We start from the raw sequence: 14,700 nt of genomic DNA on the forward strand, positions 1-14,700 counted from the left end.
GAGCTCTGCTCAGGAGCAGACAGTAGTGCTCACTTCTAACTGGTCCTAAGGTGCCTTTGCAATGCGGAAGTCCCCACAGGATATGGAACCACTCCCCTAAGCTGTCCTCAAGTCTTCTCCCCCCAGCCACCCTTCCACCAACAGACACTGCCCTGTATACTCACTGAGGGCCACATAGACGATGTTGAAGGCGAAGACATAGATCGTGAGGAGGGAGAGAGACAGGATGAAGAGGTAGAAGTAGCGGTAGTTCCTCTTTCCAACACAATTCCCCACCCAGGGGCAGTGATGGTCGAAGCGCTCTGCGGGAGAAAGAGAGAGTCCGGCACCAAAGCCTCCAAGACGAAGCACAACCCCACCATCCACTTCATGCCTAATTCCCAGACCCCTAGGATCCTTGTGTACTGCAACTGTAAAAAATACTGGTTTTTATTTTTCACAATGTTTTCACAGCCATCTCCTTTGATCCCCACAATCACCCTGGAAGTTGGGTAAAAGAAGATATTCTTTTCTCCACTTTGCAGATAAGGAAACTGGGATACTGAGGGGTTAAGTGATCTGTCTCACTGTTAGTTAACAGCACAGAGCTTGTTTTTCCGAAGAAAAGTCTTAGTACGTGATCACATCTACTAAGTGCAGGAAGAATAAATCAGTATAAATAGCTAAGGAAATTTTGAAAAATGAGTAGTGTGGTTTTTCTTAAACTCCAGTTAGTAAAAAATTATACACCTTAAACGGTGTGGCATAGCTTAATGGAATGGAAATTGCCCAGAAGTAGAATATATAAAAATCTTCTGTCTGGGAAAGGCACTGCTACAAAACCAGTGGTGAAAGGCAGTATCATTCCATAACAATTGGTTACTTGACTGAAAATAAGGTTCAATCTTTTTCCCTCACACTATTTAAAAAAAGGAATTCCAGATGAATTAAAGAGTTAAATGTAAAAACAAAGTGAAACTTTAAAATAACAAAAAATGCTAGGTGAACATTTGTCTCCTGAATGGAGAAGGGTTTTCTAAGCATAAAAGTAATGGAAAAAAACACAGATGACAAAGAAATGATTTGACTTCATATACTTTAAAAAATATTTCCTATATGTTAAAAATACTATCAGGAAAATTAAAGAGGAAGAAAACCCAACAGGAATATATTTGAATTCTGTAACTTAGTGTATTAAAAGTCCTTACAAATCAATAATTAAATACAAATATTCCTTCAAGAAAATAGTCAAAAAGAAAAACAGTTAATAATACCACATAAACATATATTTAGTCTTATGATTCATTAATAAGCCAGTGTAATGCTAATACAACAATAAGGAAGTTTTTGCCTATCAAAATAAGGATATATAAAGTAATATTCAATGCCAGTGAGAACAGGGTAAAATGTATAATACACTGTTTGTGGAACTACAAATTGAGAGAACCTTTCTGGAAAGCAATTTGGGCATATGTATCAAGAGCCTTAATAATGGTCACATCCTTTGACAGAATAAATCCATTTTCAGTAATTTCTCATAAGGAAATAGAGAAGAGCACAGAAATTTAGGGTCAATACTTTTTCATTAAATTTTTATTGTGGTAAATTAATATAAAACATACAATTTGCCATTTTAACCAATTTAAAGTGTAAAATTCACTGGCATTAATTACATTCACAGTGTTGTTCAACCATCACAAATACTTATTTCCAAAAACTTTCATCACCCCTAAACAGAAACTCTGTACTCATTAAGTAGTAACTTTCCATTTTCCCCTTCTCCCAGCCCCTGGTAACCTCTAATCTTCTATCTCTATGAATTTGCTTATTCTAGATATTTCACTTAAGTGGAATCATACAATATATGGCCTTTTGCATCTGACTTCTCTCACTCAACATGTTTTCAAGACTCATCCATGTTGTAGCATGTATCAGCACTTCATTCCTCCTTATGACTGAAAAATATTCCATTGTAAGGCTATACCACATTTTTGCTTATCTGTTCATTTGTTGAGGGACACTTGGATTGCCTCCATCTTTTGGCTATTGTGAACACTGATGTACAAATATGTTTGAGTTTCTGTTTTTCAATTCTTTTTGCTATTGCTATGAACAGAATTGTGTCATCCCCCCCCTAAAATTCATATGTTGAAGCCCTAAGCCCCAATGTGACTATATTTGGAGATATGGCCTCTAAGGAGATAACTAAAGTTAAATGAGATCATAAGGGTGGGGCCCTAATCCAATACAACTGGTAGCTTTATAAGTAAAGGAAGCACCACCAGAAGTATGTGAGCACCGAGAAAAGGCCAGGTGAAGACACAGCCAGAAGGTGGCCACCTGCAATCCTCACCAGAAATCCACCCAGTTGGCGCTGTGATTTTGGACCACTAACACCCAGCACTATGACAGAATAAATTTCTGTTATTTAAGTTACTCAGTCTGTGGTGTTCTGTTATGGCAGCCCAAGCACACTAATACAGGTATATATCCAGGAGTAGAATTGCTGAGCCATATAATTTTAACTTTTTGAAGAACTGCCAAAGTATTCTTCACAGTGGCAGCACCATTTTACATTCCCACAAGAAAAGCATGAAGGTTCCAATTTTACCACATCCCTAAACTTAATAATTTTGATTAATGTGTTATAATAATAAATGAAATAGGATTGTGAATAATATATACTGATAGCAGATTGCCTAAATAAACTAGAATATAGCCATATGATGGATTACGCAGTCATTAAAATAACATATTCTGGGACTTCCCTGGTGGTCCAGTGGTTAAGACACCGCCTTCCAATGCAGGGATGTGGGTTCAGTCCCTAGTCGGGGAACTAAGATCCCACAGGCCATGCAGTGAGGCCAAAATAATAACAATAATATATTCAAAAAAATATTTATTAAAGATGTAGAAAAATGCTCAGGATATAACATTAAGTGACAAAGGCAGGACTAAAAACTCTATCATGCATGATCCAATTTTACAAACAAGAGAAAGACTAGAAGGAAATACAACAAAATGGAGAGTGAGTTTGGGATTAAGTTTTATTTACACCTGTACTTTCCATCTTTTCTATAATGAATGTGTATTATTTTAATGAATCAAAAAACCACACAAAGAATAACATACATTATTTTTAAAGCACAATGAGCTGTGTACCAGTCAAAAAAATAAGTTTTAAGAATGGTGCATCTCCTAGTTAAAGGGCTGCCATATCTTTTCAGAAAAAAGGAATGAAAAAAGATAGCCTTACTTTAAACAAACCTGCCATATAAAAAACATTGGAAAATATATATTTATACAGATATATTTTTATTATATTAAAATCACACTTTTTTCTAATACTACAACTAGTACATGCTCATTATAGAAAACTTGAAAATAATTTTTTTCTAATGAAGGAAACAAAATCCCTTACAACCCCACAACCTATAGATAATAGACAATAAGCATTCTGGAGTACTTCCATGCATAATTCTTTATACATACTTATATCTTTTTCAATGGGTAACTAAGATCACACTATAAATGTAGCCTATCTTCTATTTTATTTTATTCCGCTCTCTAGGATGAGCTTTTCCCAGAGACAGAAGTCTACTGTATGAATGTCCCACAATTTATTTGACCGTCTATCCACTGGTGAACAATAAGGTTCTTTCCAATTTTTCATTATTATAATAATCTGGAAGCAAATATGTCCATACCTAAATCTTTTACCACATCCCTAATTACTTTCTTGGGATAGATCCCTAGAAAGCAAGTTAGTGGCATCAAAGAGTATACATGTTCTAAGGCATGAATCTTACTAAGTTGCCTTCCAAAAAGTTTGTTCCAGTTTATACCGTCACCAGTGTAGGATGAAGCATTATCAAGTTTTCCTTGCTGAATTTCTAGATTTAAAAAGATCTTGTTTTAATTTTTTTTCTTTGATGTTGAGCAGAGATGAACATTTTTTTCATGTTAACTAAGTAATTGCATTTCCTGTTTTATCTATTGTCCATATTTCTACTGAAATATTAGGGATTCTTCTTAAAAAAATCAACTTGCATGAGTTCTTTATGTTTAAGAATATTAATTAGGAGAGGAAATTCTGAAAACCATCACATCAGACTTTCTTGAAATATCAAGTTTCCTGGTTCACTTAAAATGTTTCAATTTATAAAAATCCTATCTACATATAGCTTTTACCATTTAAAGTAAGATACATTTTCCCACCCTTAAACTAAAAAGAATTGGCTAATAAGAGGAAAGCAATGTACTCAGGCATACTCTATGGCATATACAAAGAATGCTGGAAGAATGCCTATTGATAATATAAGGAACTGCACACAACTGCCTTTCAACAGAAGTATTTACTGTCTGTTTTTTATCTTTCCCAGGGCTCAGCATACACTTGGCAGTGATTACAACTAAGTCACATATATATGCAAATAAAAGCACAGACCCCTGTATTATGCACACATACACCGGCCACACTTGAAGCAGAAGCAGAGAAAGAACAAATGAGGATTTTGGAATTAGACCCTTTCCAGCTTCATATGAAACTACACAAAGGTGCTTCACCTATTTTCTCATCTGTAAAATGGGGATAATATCTATCTTATGGTGTTTTTATAAGTCTTAAATGAGAGAAAGGGAAAGCACTTAGCACAGTGCCTAATATATATGAGAAATTCAGTAAGTGCTAGCAACTTTTTTCTTCTTGGGAACACCACTTCTTATTTAGCCCTTCCTTCATCGATGCTGCCCTCCAGTGGACTAGGATTCTCATCCCCCTTTGTAAGATGGGTTCCACTTGAAACACATTCAGCAGAGGAAAATTCAGATTTGAAAAAACAGGTAAAGTTTATCTCTTCATTTACAAGAGGTGTTTTTTTTTTAATTTTTAGACTAGAGGATATTTAAATTATGATCTGATCTACAGAAGTACAGTTGATTTACAGCTGTTCAGAGGCTTGTTTCCTATCTAAAGTTTCTTAACTAAATCTAGCTCATTTTCTATCTAAATCTATCTTCCTATCCTCACTGATTTTTCCTGAGAAAAATCACTCTGATCCTCTTCAACTCAGCCTTTCCCCCAGGCAAAGCCCCTTTGGTTTTACTCACCCACACAGTTGTCACAGATGCTGCAATGAGAGGCCCGGGGAGGCCGGAAGATCTTGCACGTATAACAGTATTTCAGTTTCACAATTTGGTTGTTTATCTGGAAATTCTTGATACGAGGGGGTGGTCGCTGGCCTTGGGGCACTGCACCATTGGTAGCTTCTGTAGATCAGTAAAGACAGTTAATACCACCTCTCCAAGAGCAATGAGAATAATCAAAGGTTCCCTAGGCCCACTGTCATCTCCAGACTAGACTCTCAACATCACAAGAATATCTTCCCAAAACTCCACTGAGTGCCATGTAATTATTTTGTTTACATGTAAAAAAGTGTTTCTTCAAGCTTTTTGGCTGATAACAAAGAAAAACATTCATATAAGAAGAAACAAAAATGGCTAAAAAATATATGAAATGAAAACATCCAACTTTACCTATAACCAAAGAAAAAAAAATGAACACAAAGTTACCATTTCCACTTTCTATATTAACAAATATTAGAAAGAAAAATACTCAGTGTTGGAAAGGATGGGGAAGAGGTACCAGTAAGCAATATGGCAGTGAATACCAAAATTTTAAATGTGTATACTTTTGAACCAGCAATTCAACTTCTAGGAACTTACCAAATCACGAAGAGATGTACAAAAAATGTTAATGCAGGATATTTGTCACAGAAGTCCCTTTTGATAGTGAAAGACTGAAAATTACCTCAATATCATAGTAGGAGACTGGTTAAGTAAATTATGATACACAAATGGGGTGAAATATTGTGTAGCCATTTTAAATGATGCATGCATTTTAAATGACACAGGAAGATGTCCACGACATACTGAAAAATGAAAACGCATGCTAAAAAGAAATAGGTATAAAGGAGTTTATCTTGCAAAAGTAAATATATGCATGAAAAAACTGGCAATATTTAGAATCCGAAAAACAATTACTTAAAAATAAGTGATACATGCTTATTACAAAAAAATTTGAAAAAACAGAAAATACGAATAGGAGATAAGAAAAATCACTGACACTCTCTCAACTCAGGGATATTTATGCATTTGGTGTACTTTTCCTCTGTTCAACAGATAAACAAACATTCATAATTTTTTAAATTTGAGATTATAGATACAACTTTATACCTTGTATTTTTCACTTAACATTATACAATGGGCATTTTTCCACAGTTGTTGTTTTTTTCTGAAAACATCATTATCTATATTATATCATATGCATGTACTGCAATTATTTTAACCAATCCATGTTATTGGGCATTTAAGTTGTCTCTGGAATTTTGCTATTTAAATGATGTTGTATGCAAAAACTTAAAACATTAAAGACAAAGCTTGTTCCCTTTGATCTCCACCCTAATCACAATCTCCTCTTCTTCCTCAAGAATATGTTTATGTGTTAAAATTTATTGCTAAATCATAAAGAAAAACAGGAAAATATGTTGAAGTCTGAGCAGTAATATATTAAGTTGCTGTCATTAAAATAGCTAGGAAAAAGAAAAAAATGATGCATTAAAAATCCTTCTACGATTATTTGTGTACATCCCAGATTATTTCCTTTAGCTAATCCTGAGAGAAGTGAAATGACTGAGTCAAAGGTTAAGAACCCTTAAAGCCCATGTCACTTATTGCCAAACTGCCTCCCAGACAGATTGTATCAATTTAATGCCCACCCATCTGTAGCATGTGAGAGTGCCTGTCTTACTGCACCCTTGCTGTGCAGGATAATTCTAAAAACAGATTTTTTTCAATTTACTTTGATTTTTAAAATATCTGCCATATGGAACTTTTTTTCCTTTTTTTGCAGAGTGGGGTGGATGCTGTGAAATCAAACAATAACAGTGTGACATAAGTCTTAAAAGAATGGGGAGAGCTATTCATTAGAGGATGATATAAGTACTAGCAAGTCACCTTAACATTCTTCTGCATGTGCTTTGCATGAAGGCACCTGGGAGACAGAGTTCATGGCTCACCCCTGCCATGAGGTGGACTACTATGCAAGGGAACCACATGTCTTCTTCTCTCCCCTACCCAGCCCCCACCCACAGCATACCTAGTACAGGGCCAAATGTAAGTTGACAAAAACTTGTTAACATAAACATATGTATGAACTCAAGAATACACTCTACTATCGAGAGAAACATGCTAAATGCAGAGGTAACAACCTGACAGCTCAAGACTGGGCCCTGGGCCCAGCAATCTGGCAAAACAGAGCTAACCTTGCTAACCGTCTGCTGTGAGAGGCAAGATCATGTCAAAGCACTGCCTTGACCTTCAGTTTCTCCATATGTGAATGGAAAGAGGATGATAAAAGAATAACCCAGAGAGACCAAAGATCACACTCACAACTGTCCCTTCCTATCTTGCTGCTAACTAGCCCAGGTCTTCCCAACTCCAGCTGTGCCAACAAACCCCGCCTCTGTTTCCTTCCCACAACTCCCACCCTCACTGCATCCCTAAGTAGTCTGAGCTCAGATGTGCACAAACCTGTGTCCCCTTAGCACACCTAAAACAGGCTGAAATTTTTCGAGAAGAAATCCACTAAGAAGCAAGATAAATACAGTTAAATAAACAAAAGAAATACAAAAGCCGGAAGCTTTCAGAGCAAGAATATCAAATCAAAACATTGTACATCTTAAACTTATACAATGTCACATGTCAATTATATCTCAATAAAACTGGGGGGGAAAAGAAACCAACTAGAACTGGGAGAAAACATTTCCTTGACAACAGTATGCATATAAACATTAGGAATAGACTCAAGATGAGAAGTACAGAAATCATATTAAAAACGATAAAAATTGTATCGAAGGGTACAAAATTCAGTCTGAAAACACAGAAAAATATACTATGCTCTTGGAGAGGCATATAATATTTATACAAATATAAATTCTCTCAAAAATAAGATATGCAATATCTTATAAATGCAATATAATACCTATTAGAACTCTAACATGTTTATCTTTTTAATTAAATAAAATAATATTATTATTAATAAAATCCCAACAAACAAGCAACAATAACAACAAAGCACCTGAAGGAACTAAAGGCTAACCATGGATCGGTGCTCCATCGGCACAGCTTTTAGTCTTAGAAGTCCTGGGTCCCTTTCTTCCACTCTATGTGCCTTGGATGCTGACTCTAGCTACTTGAGTATCAGACTTGAGAACAACTTAGGCAGGCACCGACTGCTATTGGATCTGGTGGGCTCCCAGTTTCTCTGAGTACTGGCATCAGAGCCTTCTTTTGCAGTGTGAGCTCCTAGGATATCCCCTCCTCGAGTTCTGGAATGTTCTGCTTCAATTCATGAAGGCACCCTTGCTGGCTCCTGGTTAGTACAGCACTTCATCTCTGTCCCAAAGAGCCCTACCCTGAGCTGCAGACTGCACTGTGATGAGCTTGTAACTACTTCCTTTACTATTCCTAGAATTCTGAATGGTTCCTGGCACCATAAATGTCCCCTTTCATTCTGTGTTTCCCTAAAGCAGGAATTCTTAGTTAGAAACCCATGCGAGCGCTTCAAAAGATCTATGAAGTCCTGAAATTATATCCAGGGACTTCCCTGGTGGTCCAGTGGTTAAGACTCTGAGCTCCCAATGCAGGGGGCCCAGATTCAATTCCTTGTCAGGGAACTAGATCCCACATGCCGAAAACTAAAAAGATCTTGCACGCCCCAACAAAAATCCCATATGCCACAACTAAGACCCAGCACAGCCAAATAAATGAATAAAAATAAATATTAAAAAATTGTATGCGTGTGATGCATATAAGAATATTTTTATGAAGAGGTTTATAGTTTTCATTCAAAAAAAATCAAATGAATTGATGATCCTCCAAAAGTTTTTATTTTCTTAATTAAAAAAAAATCCTCTTGGAAACAGTATAGCAGGACCTTGGTAAGAAATCCTTCCTGAAATGCAACCCAAAAGAGGGAAGAATGAAGTTCACATTCTTTACTGAGTGGTAACAATCTCAGATTCAGGATCTCTGGGGGAAAAGGCTGGAAGTGAGTATTAATCTGCAACTATAATTATGATTCCACTCCCTTACCAATCAAAGCCACTCATTGTACAGCATCTTGCCAGCTGGTCAGAAAACCCACCTATCTCCATTTCTATGAAAGCTGCTTCATCTGGTAGGGCCCGAGGGATCACTCCAGGATCACTGAAGCTGGTCCTCAGCAGGGTAGCCATGGAGAAAAGGAATAGCATGGCAGCGAACACAGGGATGGCAGGAGACAGCTGAACAGCCAGGTAGCGGCATCTGAAGAAAGCAGACAATGGAACACTTAGTTATTCCTACCTAATACTGACCTCGAATTACTACCAGTGTGTCAGTCTGGTCTCCACAACAAAAATCACAGTACTTTAAGGGCAGGGACATATTTTTTCACTTTTCTCAAATCTCCTAACATATGGTTCTGCACATACTAGGAGCTCAACAAATACATCGCTGATTGATGCTACATATAATATACAGGAGATAGTCTAAGGGACCTCCAATACCCCCAAGCCCAGTCCCTCCCATCAGCTGGGAGCCACATTTCCTATGCGCTTCAGCAAAGGCTCATACCTGTTAAGGTCCAGAACATAACTGAGCTTGCATTGTAAGCACCACAGGTTGCTCTCACTCTGGGAATGTCTAGAGCTTTTTGTACTCACTCATCTGACATTGGGCCTGAGCCCAAGGAGGGGGAAGAAAAGATAAGGACCAGCTATGAAGCAGAGTCCCAGTGTCAAACAGATGGTATGTCCAGTGTGTACAAAGGCCACTGAAAAGCTTCAGAGACGCTGCCTGACTCTGCAACATCCACTCACTCCTCTTCCTTCCTCAATTAGCTCAGCCAGTAGGTGACCAGTGACCATAAGCAAGTGAATAAGAAAACTGTATCTCTTTAGCACCCCTTCTCAATATCATATTTCTTCTCCTCTTTCCCCTTAACTCACCTGGAAGGCCATTCCTCTCCCTCTCTGGATATCCCAGCTCTACTGGCCTTTCAGATCCAAAGCCATCAATGCCATCATTGTCACCACTATAGCCACAATTTATTGAGCACACACCATATGCACTTGGCTCTTCAGATGCACTGTAGCATCCACTTCTCATACTACATCTGTGATAGCTGAAGAATCTGGGATTTAGTGAGGTCTTGCCTCTTCCAAAGGCCTATCCTAAACTGCACTGTTTTTCACTATGTTGACTTCATCTCCCCCAGTTAAATTTCCGAAGAGCAAGAACCTTGCCTTTTAGGAGTGGGAACCCCTGGGTTTGAATTCTGGCTCTACCAGCTCCTAGTTGGGGTAACTGAGTTAACTTCTGTCTCCTTACCTATGAAATGAAGATGATAATAGTAGTATTTCATAGGGTGGTTGTGTGGCTCAAATGCATGAATATAAATAAAATGCTTAGAACTGCCCTTGACACATAGTAAATGCTAAGTAATTGTCAGCTATTAGCATTATCACCATGGATCTCTATCTCCCTGAGCTTAATACAAGTATGGGAACAAAGAAGCTACCAACAAATACTTGTCCAGTTGAACTGAATATCAAACCAAATAAATGGGAATATGTGATGAGAGTTATCACTGACCTATTTTTATTCTCCTTCTCCTGATGCATATTTCCTCCTTCAACACAGAAGTCTTGTCTTGGAAGCTGACTATAAGTAGATGAACAAGGACCAGAGGGAGAGTGAAGAGAGTAAGCTAAGGAAAAAAGCTTACCTCATCAGCATGGGGATTAAGCATGCCGCTGTCCACTCGGAGTAGACCTTTAACCCCAGGCTGTACCTTCGCCGCATGTTTGGAACAATCCCCATGAGATCCTTCTCCTGCCTCCCTGCCACACACTCAACTGCGGATGAGAACTGGCGGATGGGAAACAACTGTACTGCTCGGCTGAGTAATTTGCCATGAAGGTGAACATATAGAGTGAATTTGCAAATGATTTCTGTGGTTTTTTGTTTGCTTCCCTGCTGCTCATTTGTTTTTTAACAAAATCCTTGCTCTCAGCTAGCTTTTGTATGATTTTCTTCCTTCTCCTAAAATCCAAGGGTAGGGTCTGGCTAACTGAGATCAGGGTAATGAAGGTCCTTGTATAGCACAAGCTTGTGGATTACCCTCTTTTCCACTGCTCCCCTTCACTGGTACAGATAATCAAGAAGTGAATTCAGAAAAGTCACCTGCACTCATCAGGGACCCAAAAGGACACAGGAGAAACACAAGGCTCCATCTCTGAGACAAGCCAAGTGGAATTACCACACTGGCAGAAAATAGCCATCTTCCTCATAACTGCCCATCCCTAAAATCACTTTTGAAAACAAAGAAGTGACATCTCCAGAATTCAGACTGCACTGGGTGTATCATTGCCAATGAAAAGCCTTAGAAAAATCAGAGCCATCTGACTGGCCACCAAAGGGAGTTTAAACTGTTTTATTCGAGGGAAAAGACACAGAGAGAGTAGAACACAAACACACACATTAATGATGTCCCCACGCCCTGAAGGACCGAGCTTAACTAAAGTCTCATTTCAACACCTGCTTGTTGACTGGACAAAGGACAACTTAGATTTGAATTATGCTTCGCCATCAAGGATAAAGGTCTCTGTAATCTCCACACAGAATATCTTCTGCACCTGCTAAAACAATCCACTGTGTGTCAACAAGTACACAACAGGCCCATTGTATTGTTCTTCGGAGACAAGGCTACTGGCAGCCAGTTGTCACTAGTGAGTGGGTGTGGCTGGGAAGGCAGATGTAGGACCAGCAGGCCTTTCTACCCAGAATAAGAGGAAATAAGAAAGCCAGAGGCTAAGACCACTGCAAACTACAATCCATCTGTCTGCCTTTAATACCCACCTGGGCGAGCCCCATAATTGCAGCAAGCTAGATTCATGGGGTCGCAAGGAGTCGGACACAACTGAGCGACTGAACTGAACTGAACTGAGTGATCTCTCTTAAATAGGAATAAGCTATGCAAAGATTTGGTGGTAATTCCCAGTATCAACCTCAAAAGTCAGGAGTATCCTCAAACATCACTAATTTGTCCTAGAGAAAGACTGGATCTATCATCCACAAATAAAAACTGTCTTTGAAACCCTGTGGTACTTTCTATCTACATTGATATGAATAATGATATCCATACACTTCTTGAAACAGAACTCTCCTTTGTCTTCAGAATACCAGGCAGTTAGAAGTGACTTTTCTCCCTTGTGAATTTTATAAATGCAACCATGTCCCCTCCAAATCTCCATTTCTGCCACCTGCAGAGACATCATCACTTGAAGCCATCTTCTTTCAACCTCTTGATTGGCTTCAGGCTTCCACAGCTGGACTACATGACAAGACTCCCACATGTTTCATGGGCCACATGATGGTACTGATCAGCAGTAACCAGCAGTGCCAGGCTGGGCTGGTGTGCCATATCCCATCCCCCATCTCTAGCACACCAGAGTTCATTGGAAGGACAATCATAATGACATAGACTTCAATTCACACAAAAAACTTCAAAAGAGATTCTTGAGTGGAAGTGGTAAGAAACCAGACAGATTCCACGACAGGGCTGCCTCACAGACTAGCAGTGTGCACTAGTGTTCTGTACTCTGATTCTGTCTCCCTAATAGCTTTCTTGCTATTTTTTTTGCTGTTGTTCTTTTATCAGCACAATCAGCCAACAAGTATTTATGGGTCTAACAAATGAAGAACAAGAGAAATGGAACTTAATTTTGTTGGGGAAATATAACTAACATATGAAACAGCTAAATAAGATAAGACCAATAATCAAGTGTACGGATGGTGAGTCAGACTCTAAGGACTGTAAGTGGTCAGAGAAGAGCTCTCTTGGGAATCTGGGGGCTGCTTGAAAGTGCTCCCATAGCAGTCATTAAGGGTGGCTTTAAGGAAGCTTGGCACAGCAGGAAGGACCAAGGATTAGAGTTCCACAATGGCCCTTGAGCCCACATAACAGAAATAAGCCTTTGCTGTAAGTCCTCCCTGACAGGGGCAGCCATCTGTCCTTATACATACATCCCATCTCTAGAGCACAGTAAACATGTAGAACCATCCATAGGACCAGTTCAACATTCTTGCTGATGACATTCAGAGTTTGCATGAGGGACAAAGTTTCCTTGGACACTAAAAGTGTAATTTAATATCAGCTTCAAGATTTACTGCTATGTGAAGGTCAGAGTTTTGAAAACGCATAACCCTGTTTTGCTCCAGCAGCAATGGGAAAATTAAGCAAACAAAGACATTTTCAATTCTGAGGCAATGAGCCATCCTCTCACTGAGGAAGGCCAAAATCTCTATAGAGGCAAACCTGTTACATAGTTGCCAAATTTCAGTTGTAACAATAAATTTCACATTTCAATTGTAGCAAATATAACCAATTTCAAAAATAACAAGTAACAAATTTCAACTACAATACCTTCCTGATCAAGAACTTAGAACAGTTCCCTGCTACCTATTATATTAAGGCCCCACCTCCTCAGGCCAGTATTCTGAGGCCCTCCTTTAACTGACCTTATCTAATCATCATCATAGGTTCTTTCTTGCCTCTTCTTTGTTCCATTCCAGACACATCTTCCTCATTACCCTGAATTCATTAGCCTCTTGCACATAAAGTGTCTTTTTTGTTGTTAAACACAATACCAGCTCTGGCATCTCTGAGGAGGAAGATTTAAGACTCCTTTCCCTCAATAAACATCTCAACTGTTGTCGGCATGCTAGGGACACCCCTGTCCTTTGTGCTCACTTTTCCCAAAGTAGACAATCACTATACTCAACTAAGACATTCTCAAAAGATGGGAGATATGTTCAGTGGAGACTGACGGTGTGAACCTCATCACCGCAAAACGTAGTAAAGGCTGAAAATACACAGATGAATTCTGAATGACAGAAGCGTAAAGAATTGTTAAAGGGAAACACGTTGTTCAGGAGACATAGCCCAATCCTTCTCCAGGGGACATGCTTTATCAGGAAGTTGAGTTTAGCTAAGTTCTGTAACAGACTGATATCAAAGAGACAACTATGCCTTTCTAAAACTGTCTTTGGTTGGCAGAGTCACAGAAGAGGGCTGGCTAGATAAGCACAAGACTGAACCTCCACAGGGCAATTCTTCAGAGAATACTCTCTTGATTAGAGATCATGATAAAGTCATTTTTTCCTCTTCCTAATCTCACCTAAGGAATTCAGGAACCTGGACTTTGTCACTATAGACAGGGATATTCCTCCATGTCAGAGTTTGGCCTTGGTCTACCTAGCCCTGTGACTCCTCAAACCCGGTAACTTTGTTACCAGACTGCCTCTTCCCTTCTTCTGACCATGGGGACACGGTGCCCCTTTCACCACCATCACCCACAGAGTAACATGGTAAGGAGTACATACTGCCTCATTTTTCTTGGAGCTGTCCTTATCTTGGAAGCAGGAACTAGGAGCAGCAACAGGGATGATGATCCCTTGTAACTCAAAAGCTTACTCTCTAAGTTCACACTTAAAGGAAGGGGTTCCTTGTTCCTACAAGGCTACCAGAATGCCATGCTAGAATACAATCAGTTTTCCACAAATATGCCTTCGTTTTCTAGTGAGTGAAATTGCTCAGTCATGTTCGACTCTTTACGA

At 38.8% G+C, this 14,700-nt stretch overlaps 1 protein-coding gene across 3 annotated transcripts in view; it reads right to left on the reverse strand.

The window, feature by feature from the left end:
* The window catches only part of ZDHHC9 (zDHHC palmitoyltransferase 9), a 38,664-nt gene that overhangs the window by 16,814 nt on the left and 7,150 nt on the right, over positions 1 to 14,700 (reverse strand). For all 3 annotated transcript variants that reach the window (XM_055438701.2, XM_055438700.2, XM_055438702.2), the window contains 3 exons: positions 9,185 to 9,345; positions 5,089 to 5,247; positions 165 to 302 (listed from right to left, as the gene is read on the reverse strand). In XM_055438701.2, coding sequence (XP_055294676.2) covers positions 165 to 302; positions 5,089 to 5,247; positions 9,185 to 9,345 — 458 coding nt within the window. The remainder of the gene's footprint in view (positions 1 to 164; positions 303 to 5,088; positions 5,248 to 9,184; positions 9,346 to 14,700) is intronic.

The sequence above is a fragment of the Moschus berezovskii genome, chromosome X, assembly GCF_049115385.1.
Source record: "Moschus berezovskii isolate FMDL1 chromosome X, NW_MosBer_1.0, whole genome shotgun sequence".
NCBI lineage: Eukaryota > Metazoa > Chordata > Mammalia > Artiodactyla > Moschidae > Moschus > Moschus berezovskii.